Raw genomic sequence first — 24830 nt, 5'->3', positions numbered from 1 at the left:
CCAGAGGTGACCCTCTGTGTGTGCCTGTCTTTGTGGAATCTGGCTTGGACTATTACCCATATCAGCACACACAAACTGGTGGTTGCAGCCCTCTCCCAGCTCCATCACATATGCCAACCAGTGGATGCTGCAGCCAGGCTCAGCCTTGTCTACTGCACACTCAGCCCTCACACACAGCAGCAGGAACTGCAGACTAGTTCTGCAATCCCCAGTAACCCTCACCTGGTCCACTCTCAGTCCTCGTTCCTGAGCATGCCAGTATGTGCAACAGAGTGGGCCAGTCCATGCCACATCCCATTCAGCTCTCATACACATCAAAGGGTGTTAGAGGCTGGTTCAGCTTGATCCACCCCACTGTCCAGCCCACACTCATGCCGTTGTGTACCACCGCCTGTCCAGCCAGGCCCTCCCCCATCCCTGATTCCCATACTCACCAGTGGGAGTTGCAGCCCGAGGGGTGCCCACAGTTTCCCTACTTGGCCCATTCCCAGCCCTGTATCATGGACTTTCCAGTTGGTTCTGTGGTCTGTCAGGACTTGCCCCCTAGTCCAAGCATCTGCTAGCTGATACTATTGCAAAGCCCCGCCAGCCTGCGTTTACTCTGGCTCATGCATGCCCCTTATCCCAGCCTGGCTCTTCCCCTAACCCAGCTCGCATGCAGGCCAGAGTGTTTTCTAGCACTGCCCAACCTAATCTGCCCCAAATCCCAGTTTTAATGCTCACCAACAGGAGTATTGGTGAAGCAGGGAAGCCCCAGCAGCCCCCCTACTGGTGTTACCATTTATTTCCTTGCCAACTGGCAGGAGAGCTGTCCTTGATGCTGCTGACCAGAGCATGCAACCGCCTCACCACCCTGGCTGCTTCATCCTACATGAGATTGCTGCCAGCAGCCTTACATAGATGTTTGCCATTGCCTGCCCTGTGGTCTGCTGGCCCATGTCTACGTCAGCCTCAGCAAGCTCTGCTCACTGTACCAGCTGCACGCACTGCAGAACAGCTCCCATGGGGTTTGGAAAGCTGAAGTAGAGGCAGGGAGAAGTTCAAGGTCAGCATGTAGAGATGGCTGAGGAATTATATCCATGCTGACTGGACAGGAATGATGAAACCAGGCCTCAGTGGGGTTTATGGCTTACTTTTAGAGATCTGAAGGCTGGGTGCAGGCAGTCCCTGTGACTGCTTAGCTGTGTGTTGGTTGATACTAGCCCTGTTTGACCATCCACACATGGCAGCAGTGGTGAAAAGTGACAGGCAGAATCAGAAAGGAAAAAAGCAGAGATGCTGGGTTTGTTGAAAGGATCAGGAGAAAAGATCTGTAAGGTGCCTCCGTTCTGCTTGGCATGAAATGGATCCCCAGCAGCTGCTCAGCAGCGGCTGTCAGCCTCTGCCATGGCTGTCTGGATGGCTGGAGGGGAACTCGCCAGGTACCCTTGTGGTTAGGAGAAGCTGCAGCTGGTGAACAGGAATGAGATTATGTCCTGGTAGGCCAGGGCATACAATAAAAAGTCAGACTAAAAGGAGTTCCCAGAAAGGGTTAAACCAAAGCTTGAAACTACAGCTTTAGGATTCTCAAAACCAAAGGCTGGTGGGAGGCACACCTGCCCAGTGGTCTGTCCAGAGAGTCTGCCCCTGCAGTCGGGCCACCTGATGGTCTCCTTCGGCCACTCACAACAAGAATCTGCAGTCTCAGGAGGATGTCATTTGAACCCATCCATACAACTCTTTCTTAAGCCTACTCAGGGACTGGCACCGTGGCATGGTAGGTAAAGCCACCTGCAGTGCCAACTTCCCCATGTAGGGGCTGGTTCCAGTCTTGGCTATTCCATTCCCAGTTCCCTGCTAATTGCCTGAGAAAACCAGCAGAGTGGCTCTAGTGTTTGACCCTGCACCCATTGGAGAGTGAACCAATGGATGGACAGATCTCTCTCACCCTTTCACTTTCACTCTGATTCTCTGTAATTTAACCTGCTAATAACCACAAAAGCAACATTTTCATTAAAGCTTTGGATGTGATTTTTATTTTCCATAGTTGGAGTCATCCGATGCCCGGTTTGCAGCCAAGAATGTGCAGAGAGACACATCATAGACAACTTTTTTGTGAAGGACACCACCGAGGTTCCCAGCAGTACAGTAGAAAAGTCTAATCAGGTAAGTATGTTGAAGTCTTGACATTTGCTTCCCCTTGGCAACTTAAAACATTAGGCCATTCATTTATGGGATTGTATTGATAATATTTTCAAAGTAAGCAATAGAGATTGGCTTCTTAAGAAATGAAAGTCCAAATGCAGAATCCCTTGAGTGCATCTGTGCCATCTGTCCTCCACACTCAGTCATTACTCTGTAGTAATTACTTCATTTCTTGAACTTTGTGTGTAGATAATTTTTTAAACCACCCTTTTTTTTTTCTATTTTAATGATGAACTCTATAATGATATATGAAAAACAGCATTTCTTCGAACAATAGTTTTCTAAAACAGTCTTTTCTTTTTGATTTCACTCTGGAAAATGTCATCTCATAGCATTGTTCACAACTTTGAATTAAGTTTCCCAATGTTTTTCTTCTTTGCTTACCTCCCCATTGGTCCCCTAAGTTTAGATGTTCAATGTTTAGATATGATAGCATAGGCTACTTACAGTATATTAGTTACTTGTGAGTCATGGTTCATTGATAATTTCTGTAGGTTGCTATTTTAATTTGCAGCAGATCTGAAAAGACTAAATCTGAAGGGAAAATGGTTATTAGCTATATGTACTTATCAAGAGGTGGTTTTATTTTCCTTTTTTTTTTTTTTAAAGATTTATTTTTATTGGAAAGGTAGATATACAGAGAGGAGGAGAGACGGAGACAAAGATCCTCCGTCTGCTGATTCACTCCCCATGCGGCTGCAATGACTAGAATTGCGCCAAACCAAAGCCAGGAGTCCAGAGTCCCTTCCAGGTCTCCCACATGGATGCGGGGTCCCAAGGCTTTGGGCTGTCCTTGACTGCTTTCCCAGGCTACAAGCAGGGAGCTGGATTGGAAGTAGGGCCAGCAGGATTAGAACCAGTGACCATATGGGATACCGGCACATTCAAGGCAAGTACTTTAGCCACTATGCCTCTGTGCCAGACTTTGTTTTATTTTTTTTGTTTGTTTTAATTGTTATTGCAAAGAGGAAGAAGCAAAGAGAAAGATCATTGATCTGTTGGCTCATTCCCTAAATGGTCACAGTAGCCAGAGCTGAGCCAACCCAAAGCCAGCTCTGGAGCTTCTTATTGGTCTCCCACATGGGTGCAGGGGATCAGAGACATAGGACAACCTCAACTGCTCTTCCCAGGTCAGTAGAAGGGTACTGAATCTGAAGTAGGATGGCCAAGACAGGCAATGGCACTCATGGATTGTTGGCATCACAGACTGTAGCTTTACCCACTGCCCTCTTGATTCTTAATTAAATTAATGCAATCATTTTTTAAAGATTTATTTAGTTATTTTTCATTGGAAAGGCAGATATACAGAGAAAAGACAGTGGAAGATGTTCTGTCCCATGGTTCACTCTCCAAGTGTCCGCAATGCTGTCCAGCCGATGGTTCACTCCCCAAGCAGCCACAATGGCTGGAGCTGAGCCAATCTGAAGCTCAGCTTTTCCTATGTGACATGTACTTTAAATTTTTTGAATTTTGTTACGTGCTTCTTAAGAAGCTTTACAACAAGTGTTTTGAATTGAACATCCCCATTTTCTCGATGTCTTCCTCAGTGAACTGAGGTTGGCAAAGGGTTTGTTCCTTTGCAGGGGAGTCTTCAGTAATATTCACTGTGCTTTTCTCTCTTTTGCTCTTGGAACTTTTTGTTAGCAGAGTCTTCTCCTTGGCAGGTTTCTAAGCTGTGTCACCCACAGGTCTACAATTCGATTTTCTTTTTTTAAAGATTTATTTTTATTGGAAAGTCAGATATACAGAGAGGAGAGACAGAGAGGAAGATCTTCCGTGTGATGATTCACTCCCCAAGTTAGCACAATGGCTGGTGCTGTGCCAATATGGAGCCAGGAGCCAGAAGCTTCCTCCCACAAGGGTACAGGGTCCCAAAGCTTTGGGCCATCCTCAACTGCTTTCCCAGGCCACAAGCAGGGAGCTGGATGGGAATTGGAGCAGCTGGGATTCCAACCAATGCCCAGATGGGATCCCGGGGCATTCAAGGCGAGGACTTTAGCCGCTAGGCCACACCACCAGGTCCTACAGTTCGATTTTACTTATTGTGGTTGTACATGGCTCTTTGTCTGCAGTCACTTGTGCCACTCCCTCCAGTGAGTTCCAGGTCTGGGTTTTTATGTTAGACGTTCACCATAGTCTCTGTAGCTCCGTCTCCTGGCTCGCCAGTCTCTACTTCCTGTGTTAGAGCAGTTCCTGGGATTAGTGAGACAACAGGTATCCTAAATAGCTAGGTTGTTAGCGCTGCTAGTCCTACTGGAACCTGTTCACTGTTAAGTCTGAGGACAACTTGGACCTATTTTTGATCCATACTTTGCCAAAGTCTGTATTATTTTCCACTCCGTACAAAACGACACCTGATGTACCTCTACTAGGGTTCTTGATCTGCTGGCCATTAGGTCAGAAGTCTGCTTGGATCCATCTTGGTTTGAACCTGTAGGATGCTACGTTGTTGCAGTTCAGTGAGCCAGAAATGAGTTCACTCCCAGCTCAGTGTATGCCATGTGCAGTCTTGTCCATAATACTTTCCTCCTTACACAAATGGCACCAAAATAGGCCCAAGCAGGTGGACTGGGTGTGAAATCCACCCTGTTCTTGCACTGCCCGTCTGGGACTTCTGCTCTGTCTGCCATTAGAAGCCCCTTCCCACCTTGGTGCTGGTGAGTTCTGGCTGCTGATAGTTCAGAACACCACTTGCTAAATGCCACTGCAACTCCACACCATTGTGTCCTCCTGTGCCTGTCAGTCTCCAATTGCACCTCTGTTATTTTGTCCTCTCCTGTTTTCTTGAATGTGCCCTTCTGCTTCACCCTGGCTGCTGTTTGTCTGTTAAAACAAGTCCTTACCCTATTTGACTATCTTGATTCAGTTGAGCTGTCACTCCTGCTTCCCAATATTTTGCATTAGCAGGAAGCTGGTGTCAGGAGCTAGGACTTAAATCCAGATATTCCCACGTGAGACAGTCAGTCCATCACTTTAGTAACTATTTAAGTGCCACGAAACACTTTTTAAATTTGTAATTAATGCTCCTACTTAGTAAGCAGTTTTGCTTCAGTTTTTGTGTTTAGCCAACTGAATTTCCAATTTAAGCTTGCACAACTAGATAGAAAAATTCATGTATAAGTTAAATTCATACAGGTAGATAGGAAACATTCATGCAGTGCAAAATGAAACTTGTAAAATAAGGTATGTTCACAGAATTTCTACACATTATAGTCTCGCTACATTTTTTAGTATAGCAGCAGCGATACTAAAATTCAAATAGGCCGTGCCGCACTTGCTTTTAACTAGGCAGCTGTGGACAAAGATCAGCATGACCGTGTGACCTCTCCTGGCCTGGCTCTTCCTTGCCTTGCCACCCACTCCCTCTGTTGCCCACTCCCTCTCTTTCCTCCTTGATGTCTCCACTTCAGTCACACTAGATTCCTTTTAGTTTGTTCAACCTGCCTTCCTCTGCTATTCTTGACTTTGAGTCCATGCAGTCTCTTGCCAAGAAGGTTTTTCATCCAGTAGTTGGTGACGTGACTTTCATATCATGATGCCAATACCGTCTCCTTTGGAAAAGTCTTTGCCAGCCTTCCTGTCCCCCAAACACTTCTCATACCCTTCCATGCTGGCACTTCTTGGTTTGTAGTGAAGATACTACTGTGATTATTTGCAGCTGCTCTGCGATTACTAAGCTAGTTAGTGGGGAAAAAAAATTCACACCTATGGTGCATTTGTGAGACTATCATAAGGGCAAATGTCCGTGTTTGCTGTTCCTAATTGTATATATCCTCAAATGTGGTATAGTGCCTAGAGTGTTAGGGTATGAAAAGAAGGAGAAAATGTATTTATAGTCTTGCTTGTGCATAATCCTGTTTATTATGTTTATAATTAAATAGTTATCAATTTAAATTCACAAACACTGGTAAGAGCTTATCATGGTATGATGAGCTTTTCAATTATCTGGAAAATTTAGATGACACATTTCTTTTATTAGGTGTGTACAAGCTGTGAGGACAATGCAGAAGCTAATGGATTTTGTGTAGAGTGTGTTGAATGGCTGTGTAAGACATGTATCAGAGCTCATCAAAGGGTGAAATTCACAAAAGACCACACCGTAAGACAGAAAGAGGAAGTATCTCCAGGTAACAGATCGGTTTTGTGCATTTTGCTTTGGGTATTGCTTGTTTTAATAAACTTTGATGCACTGCGAACACTGTTGTTTTTAAATACAAACATCCGCGTGTTACTTGAAATAGAAGTGTTTGTATATATAGGTTAGCGTAAAGCATGTCCTTCAGTCCTGTCTTCCCACTGCTTTTTGTTGCAAACATGAAGACAATTTTCTAATACTTGTTTTTTCTTTTTCTCCATTATTACTTAGTTCGAAGGTGACAAATAACAGATTTAAAAGTTTTATAACATTCTTCATTCTGATGCTCTTGTAGATAAACCCGCTCATATTTGGATGATAAATAGATAACCAAAGATGTTGGCATTTTATGTTTCTACGGTTTCTGGATTTTTATTATGTTTTTAATGCAAAGTTCCCTAACATACTTTGCCAAAATAACCCAATATTTAACATTTTCATTATTTTTAAGTATCTAGTTCAGTGGCATTGATTGCATTTGCAGTCTTGTGAATCTGTTTTTAAAATTTTCATTTTTACCTTAAGCAATTTCTCTTTATCTCTTTGCCCATTAAGTAATAAATCTGATTACTTCCCCTACTGTCCTCTGTATCTAACCTTCATTTTCTGTTTATTTCATACAGGGGAAATTATACAATATTTGTGTGTTGATATTGTGGCTTTTTTCATGTAGCGTATTGCAACGGTTCATCTGTGTCATATATCGGAATTTCAGTTTTAGGGTTTGTTACTGCACTTTTGTTTAAAAGCCATTTTACTGCTTTCTCAAAATTTTTATTTGAAAGAATGGGTGAGAAGCAAAGAAGATCTTCTATCCAATGGTTCTCTACATACATGGGCATAGCATCCAGGGCTGACTGTAGCCCAGAACCGGAACCTGGATCTCCATCTGGGTCTGTGCACAGGGTCCAAGCATGTGATTATCTGGACCATTTTCTGCCTTCCCTAGTACATCAGCAGGGAGCTAGATCAGAATAGAGCAACTGAGACTTGGAGTTCGTGCTCTGAGAGTCCAGGAATGCTGCTGGCGGCTAATCATACTGTGCCCCACCAGCCCCACTGCTGCTTTTTCTTTAAGTCAACCAGTGTTTGTACAACTACTCCGTGTTCCAGGAAGTTTAAGTACAAGGGATGAAAGGTGAATGAGACAGGGCTACAGGATAATGAAGATCATAAGCAAATAGGTACTGTTTCATCAAATAAGTTCTGTTAGAGCACATGGGAGGAGTGCCAACCTGAGTTTAAGGTTTAGGTTGGAAGCCAGGTACCTCCAGTTGAAACAGAATTGCAGCTGTGGAAACAGGATTGCTTAGTAGACTCAAAGTAATGTGCAATGTAGGCCATAAAACTCATCTTGGCAGACCGAGTGGGTGTACATAGAAGTTGAGAGATACCTAGGTTTCGGTAATTCTGTCCAATTCAAACCTAAATTGAAATAGTAGGCAATGGATGTAATGACATGTTGAAGGAACTTTGAAACGACTTTAATGAGAAAGGAAATGCAGAGTGTTGGTTGACAGGGGCGGGGCGGGGGTGGGGAGGACTTAACCAGACAGAGAGGTGTGTTACAAACAAAGCAGCTGGGAATTGATTCAGTGCTCTGAAGGGATGCCAGCACCAAAGGTGGCAGCTTAAGATGCCAATCCCTACCCAACAATTCTTTTAAATGAACAATGAATTTTCCTCCCATGCTTTCGTTATATTTGTATATCTTGCCCTACAGCATCAATTTATTACAGTCAGAAAATCTGAGCCTACTAGTTTATTCTGCTTTCCGGCACATATTGAAAGTCTTTGTAAGGACTGATGAAATAAATTTTATATAAGAATTAAAAATTTAAAGTAAAAACCATGACAGTGTATCGTATGAAGTATAACTAATCTTTTAAAAAAGATTTAGTTTTATTGGAAAGGAAGATCAGACTTATGGAAAGAAGGAAGGACAGAAAGATCTTCCACCCTCTGGTTCACTCTCCTTATGGCCACAATGGCTGGAGCTGAGCCAGTGTGAAGCCAGGAGCCAGGAGCTGTTTCCTGGTCTCCGTCGCAGGTGTGGGGTCCCAATGCTTTGGGCCATCCTCGACTGCTTTCCCAGGCCACAAGCAGTATGGGGGAAGTGGAGCAGCTGGGACATGAACCAGCATTGTAAGGTGAGGATTTAGCCCTCAAACTGTTGTGCCAAGCCTGAGACAAAAAAGTGTTTTTGGAGCAATCTTCAAAAACAAAAACTTATTTTGCAATAAAAATAAATAAATCTTTATTTTAAAAAAAAGGAGTAGCAAGTATTTAGCACTTCAGAGACCTGCAGCCCACATCCGAGTGTGTGGGTTTTGTTGCTGCTTCCAGCTCTTGGTGCTGGTGAAGACCTGGGTTGCAGCAGTGATGGCTTAGGACATTTGGGTGACGGGCATTGTATTCCTACCCCCTGGTACTAGTCTCGGTCCAGGTCCAGCTGCAACACGCAGTTTGCAGAGTGAACCAGCAAATGGTTCTGTCTTGGCTCCTTGCCTCTCTCTCTGCCTCTCCAGCAAATTAAAAAAAATATTTTTAACAATTCAATGTTTTTGAAAGAGAAAGCTTAAAGTGAGCCTTCTGGTGGTACTTGGAAACCACTGCTAGGGAAGTAACTGAATTCAAATCCCACGTCTGGTGCTGATACAGCTTCCTGCTATTGCACATCCTGCGTAAGCAGCAGGTTGGTTCCAGCTGGGTCCCTGCCACACGCATGGCACCTCTTAGCTTTTCTGGCCTGAGCATGGCATTTGGCGAGTGAACCAGTAGATGGGTGATTCCCTTTCTTCTTCTCTGTTTTCCCGTCTTTTTTCTTTCTTTTTTGTCTTATGACACAGTTTCATAGGCTCTGGGATTCTCCCAACCCCTTCCAAAAAGCCCTCCCCCCATGTAGGATTCCTTCACGCTGTTATAGTAATACAGTTCATATCCAGTCATGATTCCTTCTTTGTGGGCATGGAGCATGCAGAGAGTCCAGCATCTTACTGTCCAGGTAAAATCAACAGTTTCATTGGGAGACCATCCCTGGTCTGAAATTAGAGCTGGCAGAATATCATCCCCTCCAATGAAAAGCCACAATACAACTTCAACAACAATTTACAACATCATCAAGTTAATTGAGATGGTACTGAGTGTCCAATGTGTTAGAAAATGCAGGTTCTTAACCACATCCTATGGCATCCTATGCTTCATTGACTGGTAGTTGGATGACTCCTTTCCTTCTCGCCTGTCTTCCCGTCTTAGGTTGTTTTTCCTTTAAAGTAAATATTCTTAAACTAAATATTCAGAGAAAGACCCACTGGGCATTAGGCATTGTTTTCTCTGATAATACTATTTTTTAAATATTTGGATTTTTTTTTTTAGTTACTAGTGAGGTAGTTCATGTTTGATATATAGTAAGTCATTACATTTGTGTTCCATTTAACATAGTAACATAAGCACTTCCTAGTTTTATCTCAATTCTGAAAACTAGTGATGTCACATGGGAAACTACAATATAGTAGCACAAAGATATTTATTTTCTTATTAGGATTTTTGCAGAAGTGGGGTAATGGAATATTTATTATTCCATTTACTTTAATTCAGTTTTTAAAATTGATGCCAAAAGATCTCTTTCCATGCTTTGAATTTTGAAAATATCTTAAGTGCTTCATACTTTTCAAGAACATTAAGACTTGTTATTCAATAAAGCATGTTTTTCACCACGTATGACTGTTCTGTTGGTCCCAAAATTAACTTGGAACATTAAAGTTTAATTATCTTTTCTTCAGATGCTTAGTAATAAAAATGCTTTAAGATGGTTAGTATTTTCTTATCTGTAACACCTCATGTTAGTTATGGTAAAGATGAAATTATGGCTGTTCCTTTAAGATCTGAATTTCAAGTGTAGTAGATCATACATAATCATTTCTCTTTTTCAGTTGTGTTGATGTTCTCTTTTGCCTCCTGTTTCTCTGCAGAGGCAGTTGGTGTGACCAGTCAGCGGCCAGTGTTTTGTCCTTTTCATAAAAAGGAGCAGTTGAAACTTTACTGTGAGACATGTGACAAACTGACATGTCGGGATTGCCAGCTGTTAGAACATAAGGAACATAGGTACCAGCATCTTTGATTCTACACACAGATGTGTCAGACAGCTTTGCGAGGACTGCAGGACGGCTGCCACTCCATCCACAGGGCTGTCTGCAGCTGTTTGGCTTGACCACAAGTATGCTGGTCTAGACCACAGTGTCTCAGCTTACACAATATTGACATTTGGGGCTTGCTAATTTTTCATTATAGAGTAATGTTCTGTGTATTATACAGTGATTAGCAATATCCTTGAGCCTCACCTCACCAAGGAGATCTCTCTTCTTTCCACTGTTTTAACACCCCAGAATGTGTCCATAGATGCCACATGTCTTGGCGCAACATTGCTTGGAGTAGAGAATCACTGGCCCACACCACACACTGCAGATACCTGGTGCTAGAGGCCATTGCAGTTATGTGAGGACATTTTATTTGGAAGGAAAAAATAGAAGCTAGATTTCTGACCTTTTTGGGAAAGGGGAAGCTGTTGTAATGCTGGGTCACCATACTTTTATGTCCCCATCTGGCTGGAATTAGATTGGATGGTCTTGGAATCAAGTGTGTGTTTTCTAGTTTGTTCTAGTCTCCACTATAGAGAGCAGAGGAGACAGCTGAGTCCTGCACTCTTACATTGGATGGCGACACAATGAGAAGTGTTAAAATAAGTGCTCTTTAAAATGTACACTTACGGTGCGCATTCAGAGTTATCAAATTATGAACATAATGTATCTGCGAAAATGTGTGACTCCTGTTTTTGTTTCAAGAATAATTTAAGGGAAAATTGCCTTTGTGGTCCTATTTGATATTTTAAAACATTTCAATATCTTCTATAATTGTATCATTAGTTATATCTGTACTTTGGGACTTTTTAAAATACTTGCATTAAATAATTTGCTTATTTTTTCAGATACCAATTTATAGAAGAAGCTTTTCAGAACCAGAAAGTGATAATAGACACACTAATCACCAAACTAATGGAAAAGACAAAGTACATAAAATTTACAGGAAATCAGATTCAAAACAGGTAAGTTCATATTATATTCATTTTTACAGGTGTTAAATGTATTCAATTTTAGAACATTTTAATTCACTGTGAAATATCAAGTTAAGAAATGACTAATAATAAATGTGTTTGAAAGGGTTTCTCTAAAAACTTTGAATTGGAAAAATTTTTTTAAAGATTTATTTATGTTTATAAATATTTACAAATATTTATGTTTATAAAAGTCAGATATATAGAGAGGAGAAGAGACAGAGAGGAAGATCTTCTGTCTGGTGATTCACTCCCCAAGTGAGGGCAACGGCCGGAGCTGTGCCGATCCGAAGCCGGGAACCAGGAGCCTCTTCCGGGTCTCCCACATGGGTGCAGGGTCCCAAAGCTTTGGGCCATCCTCGACTGCTTTCCCGGGCCACAAGCAGGAAGCTGGATGGGAAGTGGAGCTGCCGGGATTAGAACTGGTGCCCATATGGGATCCCGGCGTGTTTAAGGCAAGGACTTTAGCCGCTAGGCCATGCTGCTGGGCCCTGAATTGGAAAATTTTCAACCATAAAAGTTTAAAAGCTACCATGATTATTGAAAATATTATCTCTTTGTGTGTGTTTTTTGTTTTGTTTTTGTTTTCCACAGTACGCTTTTGTAGGTTTGGGGTTCCTCCTTCCGCTGCCTCCTTATTTGTACCTGTCTTATTTCTCTGTTTCTATTGCAGTGAATACAGTAGAGTCTATTCATAAGCACAATGGATCTTTTTTCAGGTTCTTTTGGTAGAACTCCCTCCCATTAATCCTTCTGTAGTTTGATTTTCCTGGGTGTCTTTGAAGCCATATTTTTCTGATTTCTTTTTTTCAGTTTCTTGTACTTTGAGTCTAATATGAAATTCAGTAGGTAGGTAACCCGGAATAATTATCTTCAAAGTATAATTTTTAAAATAAGGTTCTGACGGACTGAAAACATCTCTATCTGGGTATTGAAATAAAAATTAAGTATTAGACATAAATTTTAGTTTTTCCTTTTTCATCTAATTTCTAGAATAATTGAAGTCAATCAAAACCAAAAACAGGTGGAACAGGATATTAAAGTTGCTATATTTACATTGATGGTAGAAATAAATAAGAAAGGAAAAGCTCTCCTGCATCAGCTAGAGGTAAGTTCTGGCCCTCTGTGTGTTATGAAGCAATTCAACATATTTCTGAATGTGTTTGTGAATCTGTGAATTTAGCCCTCATGGCGTTATTTATTCAATAATTCTCCATGCACGAGATTCCTCTTGCCGGAGTCTACATTGAAAGCAACAGATTATGGGTCATTAATAACACTAGAAGTGTTTGCTCCTCCTTGTTTTCTTCCCCACACAATGCCATGCGTGTGATCTTGGCAAATGTTGAAGACTTCAATTTTTGAGTTTTATTAAAATCACTACCTTGCATCAATGATAGGATGTATTGGAAAAGATATTCCTGGGAAGCTGTGCAGTTTCTCCAGTATACACAGTCATTAGTTGCATGTGAGATTTTAGTTAATGCCTTATATGATGGTACACCGGTAAAATTTTATCATCCAGTGGCATCATCACCATCTTAATTTATGTTGGAAAGGATTCCTATGGTCATAGAACAATAAAGTTCCCTATCACTGCCTTTCTAAGCATTGATCAAATCATGATATGATACATGATAGCTCTTTTAGTCTTGTTATAAATTAGGAAATAGAATGTGGCACCTGCTCTTTTTAGGATTCTGTGAAAGCATCCTTCAAAAATGATCCAGACACATTTTAGAATGATTCTTATTTCAGGTATAAAAAGTACTGTATTCATCAGCTGAGGTCAAAATCCAAGTCAGTGTCTGCCTTCAAATAATAACCAGGGACCATCTGTGCATTCTTTCTCACTACTAAGGGCTAATCACATCATCTTTATTGATGTAGAAAAATCAAAATTGGAAGGTAATTTAGAACAAGCAGATAAAAGAATTCTATAATATTGAGATAGTAGGAAAAAGGAGACTTAGAAATAATTCAGCTTAATCTGTTTGATTGTAGAGTAGGTTACAAGGTCTCTGAGAAAATAGTCTCCTTCCTGGAGAAGTACAGCTGAGAAACAAAGGCTGAACTAATTGTGTTCTTTTGCGTGCAAGTAGTTACAAAATTAAATAGGAAGTATTCTGAGCAGATGGAATCATATTCGATTTACAGCAACACTTTTTCAAGGTATTGGGAACTTTTGCTTGTTTTTAAAGATAGGAACATTTAAGCAAAAATTGAAAAGTTTTAAAATCTGTTTAAAAAGCAAACATCACTTTGATTTGCTTTCCTATATATTGATAATTCATACACTTACTATGGCTTTGTTTCCAAACTTGACTGAACATAAGAAACATTAGATCTTTAAAGAGGAAAAAAGGAAAAATGATTAGACCTATAAGTGAATCTGGGGCCTGGTGCGGTGGCACAAGTGGTTAAGGTCCTCACCTTGCATGCCCGGGATCCCATATGGGCGCCGGTTCTATCCCGACAGCCCCGCTTCCCTTCCAGCTCCCTGCCTGTGGCCCGGGAAAGCAGTCGAGGACAGCCCAAAGCTTTGGGACCCTGCACCCGCGTGGGAGACCCGGAAGAGGCTCCTGGCTTCGGACTGGCATAGCATCGGCCATTGCGGCTGCCTGGGGAGTGAATCATCAGACGGAAGATCTTCCTCTCTGTATATCTGCCTTTCCAATAAAAAAAAAAATAATAATAGAAATAAATCTTTTAAAAAAAAAGAATGATTCTGATTGGGCCCAGGGGCGTGGCCTAGCGGCTAAAGTCCTTGCCTTGAAAGCACCAGGATCCCATCTGAGCGCCAGTTCTAATCCCGGCAGCTCCACTTCCCATCTAGCTCCCTGCTTGTGGCCTGAGAAAGCAGTCGAGGATGGCCCTAAGCCTTGGGACCCTGCACCCGTGTGTGGGCTACCCGGAAGAGACTCCTGGATCCTTGCTTCGGATCGGCATAGCATTGGCTGTTGCGCTCACTTGGGGAGTGAATCACCAGACGGAAGATCTTCCTCTCTGTCTTTCTTCCTCTCTGTATATCTGACTTTCCAATAAATAAATCTAAAAAAAAAAATGAATTGATCATCACTATTATGACTATATGATTATTTTCCATTTGTTAGTAAAGGACAGTTATAATAGATCTTTCATACGATGGTCACGCCCTCAAAAGACTGCAACAGTGGAGTCTTTCCTAAATTTAGCCAAGGGCCTAGAGCTTCTTGCAGGTTTCCCACGTGGATGCAGGGATCCAAGTACTTGAGCCATCATCCACTGTTTTCCCAGGCTCATTAGTAGGGAACTGGATCAGAGGTGCAACAGTTAGGACACAAAGTGGTACCACATATGATGCCACCTTTGTTGATGGTTTAACATGCCACACTACACTGTGTGCTCCCATTGTTGTTATCACTATTATCATGTTTTGAAATATTTATGTTGTTGTTACTTGAAAGGCAAATTCGCCCAGAGAAGGAAAGATCTTGCGTCCACTGGTTCACTCCCCAAATGGCTGCAACAGCCAGAGCTGAGGCAGTCTGAAACCAAGAGCTTCTTAATCTCCTACATGTGTAGGGTTCCAAGGACGTGGGGCTGTCTCATTGCTTTCTCAGGCCTTAAGCAGGGAGCTGGGTGAAAAGTTGAGCTACCAGTACAGAAACTGACATCCATATGGTACGCCTGTGGTGGCACATTAGTCTGTTGAGCATTGGCACCGGCCACTTATTACCATTATTATTACCATTATTATCATTATTATTATTATCATTATTATTTTTTTTCATTTATTTGAAAGGCAGTGTTATAGATCGTGTGGCGAAAACAGAAATAACTGAATTTTCTGGTTCACCTGCAAACAGTGGGCGTCGACAGAGCCAGGCCAGAAGATAGGAGTACCTTGGGTACTCTGTGTGATTGACCTTCCAGTGTAGGGAAGGAAGCTGGATTGAAAGTGAAACAGCTGCAGCTTGAACTGGTGTTTATAGACAGCATCTCAACCTGGCATGCCACAGCACAAGCTCCCAGTATGTTTAGTGAGTTATAGCACCTTTTAAATAGGACTCCTAATTGTCAAACCCATTTCAGTGGTTCAGAATTCTGCTTTAAGACAAAGCTATGTGATTTTTTGGCTCAAGTGAAATTGGTTTGAAGAATTGCCACAGAATCCCAACACTGGGGCTTCTGATTTTCTATTTGTATCCTCTATAGACATCAATGACAATTCTGTTTCCAATGAAACATTCACATACTAAAGAGATTAGAAAAAATTAATAGGTAAATTATCTTCTTTCTGAACTTGGATATAACCAAGATGGTGAATGGTAACTGGCTTAAATAGCTGGACTTGGCTTGTGAGACTAGTCACTTCATTTTAACTCGCATGTATTTTCCATGTTTGGAATTGATGAGGGCCAAGATCTGGTTTTGTATGCTATTGAGAATATTTGTCCATCTTATAGTTTTGACATTTTACTTGTTAACATTTTTAATTTGTTTGACATTGGCAGACCTTTTACTTTCCCTTTTTTCTTGACAGGTTGTGGACAAGGTTTTTGGACAGGGACCATTAAAATAAGCCATAGTTTTCTTCACTTTTAATTATTCTATATTCTACTTTTGCCTAGCTTTCCTATGGTGTTGTAGTGTAGTTTTTCCTTTATCTGTTGTTCTACAATTGTCAAACTAGGTGTTTCTGAAAAAACTATACAGAGGATAAGTATTTTCTATCACAGGGCATGAATCTGAGCACCAACTAGTTACTTCAGGGACTAGAATTCCTATAATCTTAAATCAGATGATTGATTCAGTCATGTTTCTGACCTTTACTGGAATGCCAGATGATACATTAATTTTGGTTGTGAATATTGAATTCAACAGGTACTCATTAAAACCATTTCATGCTTTGGTTCTTTAATTTTGAAGCAGAAACAGAGCATGCATGCTACCATTTGTTGATTTATTTAGTTGCCTAGCACAGGCAGCAAAAGCTGGGAGCCAGGAACCGAATCCTGTTGCCCCATGTGTGTGGTAGGAACCTAGCTACATAAGGCAACACCTGCTGAATCCAAGGTTTGTGTTAAGAAGTTGGAAGTTTCTACTGGCAATGCACTATTTAACTTCAAGGCTAAATGCCCTCACCCATTGCTTTTGTTCCTTTTGCATGTTTTGTATATAATGAACACAGATCCAAAAGCAGGCACAGGAGCTGCGAATGGGGGAAATGTTTAAAACAATTATTGTTATAGTAAGAGTTGTCTTTTTTTTTACGAAGGAGAGAAACGGTGAGTATTTTCAGTTGCTCTCTGGTTTCTTGAGAGAAAATATATCAAAGTAATGCTAAATGCAGATATCTTTATTGTTTTCAGAGCCTTGCAAAGGACCATCGCATGAAACTTATGCAACAGCAACAGGAAGTGGCTGGACTTTCTAAACAGTTGGAACATGTCATGCATTTTTCTAAATGGGCAGTTTCCAGTGGCAGCAGTACAGCATTACTTTATAGCAAGCGACTGGTGAGATAAAATGTGGTGCTTAGAATACAGTACAAATGCACTGTGAAATAACACTCATCAGAATGCTTAGAAGTTAAAAAAGTGTTGGTGGTGGGTCAGTCTGTTGGCATGGCTATTGCTTATAATGCTAGAATCCCAGCTAGAGGGTGGTTTAGTGTGAGCTAATTGGCTGCTTATGTAGCTCCCTACTAACGTGCCCAGGAAATTGGCAAAGGCTGGCCCAAATGTGGGTTCCTGCATTCCTGTGGGAGAACTGGTTGAAGCTCCTGGTTCCTGGGTTTGGCCAAGGCTTGGCTGTTGAAGTCATTGACAAGTGACCCAGATGATTAAACATCTTTCTGTAACTCTGCCTTTCAAATGTATTTGTGTGTGTGTGTTTGTATGTGTATTTGTGTGTGTGTGTACATATGTTAGAAATATACATGAGTTTGGGCTTTAATGGTTTTATCTGTTTAAGATTTATTAGTTTTATTTGAAAGGCAGTTATACAAACAAGAGACAGATCTTCCGTCCTCTTGCTCACTCCCCAGTCGGCCTTACTGTCTGGATCTGAGGCAACCCAAAACAAAGCCAGAAGCCAGGACCTTATTCTGTGTCTCCGTTGTGAATGCAGTGTCCATGGATCTGAGCCATCCTCTGCTGCTTTCTCAGATCAAAAGCAGGGAGCTGGCTCAGAAGTGGAGCAGCTGGGACACAAACCACTTCCTGTAAGAAATGCCAGCGCTACAGGCAGAAACTTAGCCTACTACACCATAGTACCGGCCATATCTTTTTCTAATTTTAAGTGATTAAAGTATTTAAGTTTTAAAACCTGAGTCAGATATCAATTAATGGCATTATTCCCATTTTATTTCCCCAAATATTTTCTGTCTTCATGTTAAATTCAACCAAAATCGGTCATCTGCAGTCAGTAACGCTAGGCATTGTCTGCATGATGAGACTTCAGTGTCATTTTTATGCACCCGGCTGATCTATCAATCTGCACTGTATAAATGTTGAAATGAAGGTACAGGATTCCAAATGTCAACAGGATTCTGTAATAGAAATGGCCAGTGTCTTAGCCAGAATCTCAGATTTGACTCCAGAATCTGTATTCTACTGAGCTGCCATATATGGCACTGGATATTTCACAATCATTTGCTATAGAACAATGTCTGACTGCCACAGTATTTTTTTTAAGACTTATGTTCATTGGAAAGATTTCCAGAGAAAAGGAAAGACAAAGATTTTCCACCCACTAGATCACTCTCCAAGTACCCATGATGAGCTGATCTGAAGCCAAGAGTAAGGAACTTTTTCAAAGTATCCCATGCTGTTGCAAGGTCCCAAGGCTTTCGGCTATCTTTGGCTGCTTTCCAGACCACAAGCAGGGAGCTAGAATGGAAGTGAAACAACCAGGACATGAAGCGACACACATGTAGGATCCTAACGTGTGGAAGGCAGATTTAACCATTGTGCCGAGTATTGCTGAACTATTTTGAAAATTATCTACAGCCTTGCTAATGACAACCTCATCACTGATTCTGAATCCTTGAGGCTTCCCCTTTCTAGTTTTGCGATGATGATATTTCCTGGTGATGCTTGCATGGTTGTTGTATGGAACATGCTTCCTATAGCAAGAATCTTTAGGTGTTTTTGGTTTTTTCCCCTTTGTCTTTAATTTTGTTTTTGTTGTCTACGTAGTTGATCAGAGGAAAGTCTGTGAAACCACTGTTCCCGCATTCCCCACCCCCTGCTTCCTTCCTGTATCTGGGAGAAGGGGGAAGAAAAGGGGAGAAGCCACACCCAGCCACCTCAGGGTCCCCAGTGTGGGCCATCCTCCGAGTGTCTCACTCAAGTGGTCTTGGTAGTTTAACCGTTCTGAATTGTTGATCTCACCACTTCATGCACAACGTAATCTCCCCAGAATCCACTGGCTGACACTGTCCACCTTAGAATCTGACTGCCCAGACATTCACTCCCAACTCTTGTCTGGGAAGCTGATCAACATATTCTGTCCTCAGTCCTCCATTGTGGTACCAAGTGTCATCTGCAGGCTCCCATGCACTGCCATAGCTTCCATGTGCATCTGGACATAATCTGTCCACTGCTTGGTCTGAGCCATGGAGGAGGCCCAGCTGATAACAGGCACTCCACTGTCAGACCATGGAACCTGCATGATTGGAGTTGAGTCCAGCGGTTCAATTGGGGAGATCCCCAAAGAATCCTCATCTGAGGTGATCCCGGTCCTGATTCCTGTGGGTGCTTGCCAGTGCAGGGTCCATCGCCCCATCCGTCTATGTACACTCTATTGGTTGTATTTGCTGGGTCAGTTCTGTCTCCGGTCCTGTCGTCTACACAGACTAATGGGTGTTGCATTCCAGTCCGATCCTGCCCACCCACCACACAATTTGGCCTTCACATGAGCCAGTGGGAGCTGTAGGTTAGATGGAGTGACCTGCAATGACCCCCCACCAGGCTCACCTCCCCCTGCCCCCCCGGTTCCCATGCCTGCCAGCATGTACAGCAGACTGATACAGTCTGTCCCATATGCCACCCAGCTTTCTTATATGTCAGTGGGCACTGAAGCCCACATAGCCACACCAGCCCCACTATCCAGTCCACACTGGTGCCACTCCTCTGTCTAGCCATGCCTGCTTCTAGTCCTGGTTCTCATGCTTACCAATGGGAGTGGCAACCCATGAGGGAAATGCCCACTGTTCCCTAATGGGTCCACACCCACTCTCCAAGTTACTCTGCTGCTCTGCCTGACAGACTTTGTCCCCTAAGCCAGCATCTGCCATGTCAGCTGATGCTGGGGTAAAGCCCAACCAGCCCGCACCCACTCTGTCTTATACGTGAACCAGTAGGAACAGTGAATCCAGCCTGGCTTTCCCCTGAAAGGATCTTTAGTTGCAAGAATTAGCAACTGCAACTCCTGACATTTAAACATTCTTAAACATTCCTGTTTTCTTTAATTAAAGATGGAACAAATATATATTCTGTGAGAGATTTATGACTTCTAAACTAGTTGCCTCTGTGTGTATATATACACTATTGTGCAAGTAAATAACATTTTATATTTTCTTGTATACATAAGATGTACAGGGATTGTCATAACAACCAGTTTTCCCATGTGTGTTTCTAGGTGAAATTTTTCAATGCATTGAGTTATGCCCCTGAACTTCTACTTTATTTGTGCTTCAACAGTTTTCCTCCCCACATTGTACACAAAATAATTCATAGTGTCATAGGCCCAATAGACTTAAAATTTGTACAACAATTTTTTAACTTGTTTATGTAAAGTAAGAATCAAAGGGAGTGAGATCTCTCATCCACTGGTTCACAGTTTAAATGAATGTAATGGTCAGAGCAGAGGTAGCCCAAAGCCAACAGCCAGGAGCTTCTTCCAGGCCTCCTACATGCCCAAGGGCTTGGAGCATCTTTCACCACTTTGCTCAATGCAATAGCCAGGAACTGGATCAGAAGTGAAACAGCTGCTATTCAAACCGGTGCCCATCAGTATGCCAGCCTTTCAAGTGTGAACTTAGCTTGCTTTGCCACAATACTGACCCATCTTGCATTTTTTTTAAAAAAAATAGATTTATTTATTTTATTGTCAAGTCAGATACACAGAACAAGAGAGACAGAGGGAGATCTTCCATTCCTTAATTCACTCCCCAAGTGGTCGCAATGGCTAGAGCTGAGCCAATCTGAAGCCAGGAGCCCAGTGCCTGAAGCTTCATCCAGGTCTTCCCCCAGCAGGTACAGGTTTCCAAAAAATTGGTCCATTCTCAACTGCTTTCCCAGGCTACAAACAGGAAGCTGGAAGGGAAGTGGGGCCACTGGAATTAGAACTGGTGTATATATGGGATCCTGGCGCATTCAAGCTGAGGACCTTAGCTGCTAGACTATTGTGCCGCCTCCTCCCCACTGCCTTCTTGCATTTTTGGCAATTTGTGCATAATAGAATTTTTAAACCTGGATGTTAGTGTCTTTCTCATGATTTGGAAAGTTTTTCAATAATTTCTTCATTAATAAACTTTATAGCCTTTTTCCTGGAAGAACCATACTATAAATGTTTGCTTGTAGCTTCATGTCTTTGATATTTCTGTTCCTTTTACATGCTTTTTCTTTTTAACTGGACTATTTCAAAAGAGCTTCATTGAAACTCAAATTCTTTGCTTAGTTATGCTGTTGAGGCTCTCAATTTTGTTTGATTTCTTGATTTCTTCAAGTGCCAAGATTTGATAATTTTTTTAGCATCTCTAACTTATTAATATAAATTCATATCTTTGCATTTTTATGTCTGCAGTATCTTTTATCTCTTTTCCCTTTAAAATCCTAAGTCTTTGCAAAGCAATATATTCGTTTTAATTTTTTGAAGTCTGTTGCTGGAGAGTTACTGTGGTCTTTGAAGCCATGCTGTTGCAGTTTTTAAATTGCCCTGCTCTGTTCTGGATTTTACTTTGGATGCCGAGTATCCGCAGAGGCCCTCGTGTGAAGGGCTCAGTCGCTACGAGGTGCTGTTTGGAGGTGGTGTGATACAGGCTTGTTGGGAGTTTTTTATGTCATTGGAGGTGTACCCTCAGAAAGTGCTTTTCTTGTGAACTCTGTTCTCTTAACTTTGGTTTCAGTCTAGCCACTGTTCCCTGGTTAACACTGAATCCTTTCTCTGACTGCTTTTCCATTACCATCTGCTATCCTCATCAGAAGCCAACCCAATCAGAGTATCCAGTCTAGAATGAAGTTTTGAAAGCAGTGAACTGTTACTACAAGTGTTAGGTGGTGAAAGGCTCACTGGTATGCTTCTTACATCCCTCTGTTAGGATTTTTTTTTTATTTGATGGGTCTGTTTTTTCTACTAGTGTGATACTGGTTCCTGTGTTAATAGATTTTGTTTTGGTTATTGGCTTCATGCTGGTGATTGGCTATGCTACATTGGCTTTGGCTTCAGGTGATTATGGTCGGTATAGTGTCCTTGTAGGTTCTTGAGCTGTATAACCTTGACAGTACTGTGATAGGTGCTTATGTGCAGGTATCTTAGGCAGAGTAGATTCACTGACAGTGCAGAAGCAGTGCCCACTCTCTTCATGGAGCTTCGGGGAGCCGAACCCTTCAGGAGCACGGGTGCAACTGCTTGCTGCAGTCATAGGGAGGTGAGTCGTAGCAGCTGTTTTTCTGCTCTCCCTGTTCCATGTCATCGTTGTTCTGCTGATTGTCTCCTGGGATAGTTTACGGCGGGAGCAGCAAGGTGGCCAGGGCCACAGAATGGCAGGCAGAGATCTTCTGTGTTTTGAGTCCTCACAGACCAGGCCATTGGGATGTGTTGCCCAGTTACTTTGTCTTGGCTCTTTGAGGGTTAGTGGGAGCCTTCTGGCTGGCTTGGGGACAGGCTTACAGGAACGTTGGGGAATGATATCACATGGCTGACTTTTCTTTGTTTGTTTTTAAAGATTGCTACAATGTGGTAACACAGCAACTATCCACAGTTCTCCAAACCTTCTGTGGTATAGTAGGGACTGCCTGCCGACCCTTTCCCTGGTGAGTGAGTGGCAGATGCTGTGTTCCCTTTTTTGCGTAGCTGTCATGACCTCGCTGCACAGTGGTTTCTGACATTGTGCTTACTTTCTTGCCCCACTCTTCCCCAAGAGAAGTCTCTTTCTGTGTTTTCCCTCCCATCTCTCATCGAGGGGTGACATTAGCAGTCCCTTGGCCACTTCATTGATGTTCACTGATGTTTGATTGGCTCAGTCTGCAGTTGTTATCCTGGAGGCAGGGCCATATGGCTCTGCACGCGCCCCTTTCATCCTGCAAGGCCTGCTGTTGAGGGCTGGGCTAATTCCTTCTCCATCCCTCAAGCGAGAAGCATCTGTTACCACATGCCACCAGGAATCCAGGCATGAATGATCAGAGTAATTTTTTCCTTCTTTGCTTGCTTCCTTCTTCCCTCCTTCCCCTTGAATGCATCTTACTTGGACTAAAACCAGGTGCTGTGAACTTTGACCTGACTTCCCTAGCTATTGTTGACTTGAAGGAAGATTGTGTATGAATTCAGATTGGTGTCTCTGTAGTAAAATGATTATTGGAACGTCTTAAACAGTTGCTATCTTTCTGTCACCTCATATCGGTTTCCTCGAATGAAGTGACAAGTTTCCTGTTTTAAATTTAAAAAATGTACTCCTAGATCAGACCTCATAAACATTGAATGAATTAAAAAGAATTTTCTTTATTACTTTCTAAAAACTGTTCACAGTTGGATTTGTATCTAATTGGGGATTTCCCCTCCATAATTATCGCTGATGTAGAATCACACTTTGTAACAAGTGTTTCATTTGTCCTTTCAAAGCTTAAGGTTGATTTAAAAGGCGGAGAGACCAGTATAGGAAGGGTTCTTCACTGACTTACTCCCCAGGTGGCCCTGACAGCTGGAGGTAGTCTGGTTCCAAGCCAGGAACCTGGAACTCCGTCTGGGTCTCCTACATAGATAACACGAGTAAAGGACTTGGGCCATTTTGTGTTCCTTTTCCAGGTGCCCAAGACAATGTTAGGAGCCAGGAACTGCAGCTGGGTCTTCCTGCAGGCCATCAGCTGCTGCCTTGCTTTGGTGTATTAGCAAGGAATTGAATTGGAAACAGAGCAGCAAGGATTCAGACCGCACTCTGCTGTGGGATATGATGGCTTAACCTCGCTGTGCCATGGTCCTGGCACCCTGTGTTTGTCTTAATGTTAAGCATATCTATAGCACCGACTTCTCTGTTCCTTGTAGTTTCTAAGGCAAGCATGAAAAAAATAGGAGTTAATCTGTATAATTATCTCCTAAAATAGAAGGGATAAATAATAGCCTTTAATAGTTTATACAGTAGGAAATAGGTTCAGTGAATCATTTAGAGCCCAAATTACTATATTCCTGACTAAATCATGTTTTTCCAAATTTTAAAATGCTATGGAACCCAAGTAATCCTTAATGAATCACTCGTAGCAGATGTAGCTATGAAGTAATTTGCTTGTATGCATGCATAACAGGTTGTGATTGTTTTTTTGATATTTTTGAAGATTTTTCCAGCTTTAGAACATTTAAAAGTCACTGCATATTTCTTCTAGAGTTTTCTTTTACCTTACAGTCAGGGTATTTTTAACATATTTATTTTTATTAGAAAGCCATATACACACAGAGATGGAAAGACCTTCCCTCTGCTGGTTCACTCCCTAAGTGGCTTCAACATCTAGAGCTGAGTAGAGGAGGAGCCAGGAGCTTCTGCCAGGTTTCTCATGCAGGTGCACGTCCTCAGGCTTTGCTCTGTCCTCTACTGCTTTCCCAGGCCACAAGCAGTGGGCTGGATGGGAGGTGGAGCAGCCAGGATCCAAACTGGCGCCCATACGGGATCTTGGCATGAGCAGGACAAAGTTAGCCACTAGGCTGTTGCTCCAGGCCCATGAACACTCTTTAATAGAAGCAGGAATGATAAAGTATCAGTGATTATGTAGCTATTACGGCAAAAGTAATGAGAAGGATTCTGTGTTCTCTTCTATTCCCATTATGTTTCTTTTTCCTTTCTAGCCCCACTGACAGTTCCTTACTTTTAACCTGAGGACTCAGATTACATTATGCTTTCTTGCCAAGGAACTTGTCGCCTTTCTTACCAAGTCTTTTCCATTGCCTTCTTTCTTCTGCTCACCTTAGTAGAGACTAATAAATTCAGTTTAGGTCATTCTCCCTTCCTCCTAGCAGCCTTCTAAGGTGTTTACCCTTTTATTGTGTGTTTACAACCTGCTTATACCTTGAAAGTCATAGTTAGATTTCCAGAGATAATGGGAAAGAAAAATGTTCTATTTGTTGGTCACCTCCAAACTGGGCCACAATGGCCAGTTTAAGAAGTCCAAAGCTGCGAGCCACAAGCGCCTGAGTATTCCTTGTGGG

At 42.1% G+C, this 24830-nt stretch overlaps 1 protein-coding gene across 2 annotated transcripts in view; it reads left to right on the top strand.

The window, feature by feature from the left end:
• TRIM24 (tripartite motif containing 24) overlaps positions 1-24830 on the top strand; it is a 79422-nt gene that overhangs the window by 28993 nt on the left and 25599 nt on the right. For both annotated transcript variants that reach the window (XM_041002535.1, XM_041002534.1), the window contains exons 2-7: positions 2027-2145; positions 6164-6311; positions 10291-10423; positions 11304-11420; positions 12423-12537; positions 16784-16930. In XM_041002535.1, coding sequence (XP_040858469.1) covers positions 2027-2145; positions 6164-6311; positions 10291-10423; positions 11304-11420; positions 12423-12537; positions 16784-16930 — 779 coding nt within the window. The remainder of the gene's footprint in view (positions 1-2026; positions 2146-6163; positions 6312-10290; positions 10424-11303; positions 11421-12422; positions 12538-16783; positions 16931-24830) is intronic.

The sequence above is a fragment of the Ochotona curzoniae genome, unplaced genomic scaffold (assembly GCF_017591425.1).
Source record: "Ochotona curzoniae isolate NIBS_2020 unplaced genomic scaffold, NIBS_Ocur_1.0 scaffold_2476, whole genome shotgun sequence".
In the NCBI taxonomy this organism is placed as follows: Eukaryota; Metazoa; Chordata; class Mammalia; order Lagomorpha; family Ochotonidae; genus Ochotona; species Ochotona curzoniae.
Note: the sequence above shows the minus strand (reverse complement) of the source record. Positions and strands in the feature narration are given on the sequence as shown.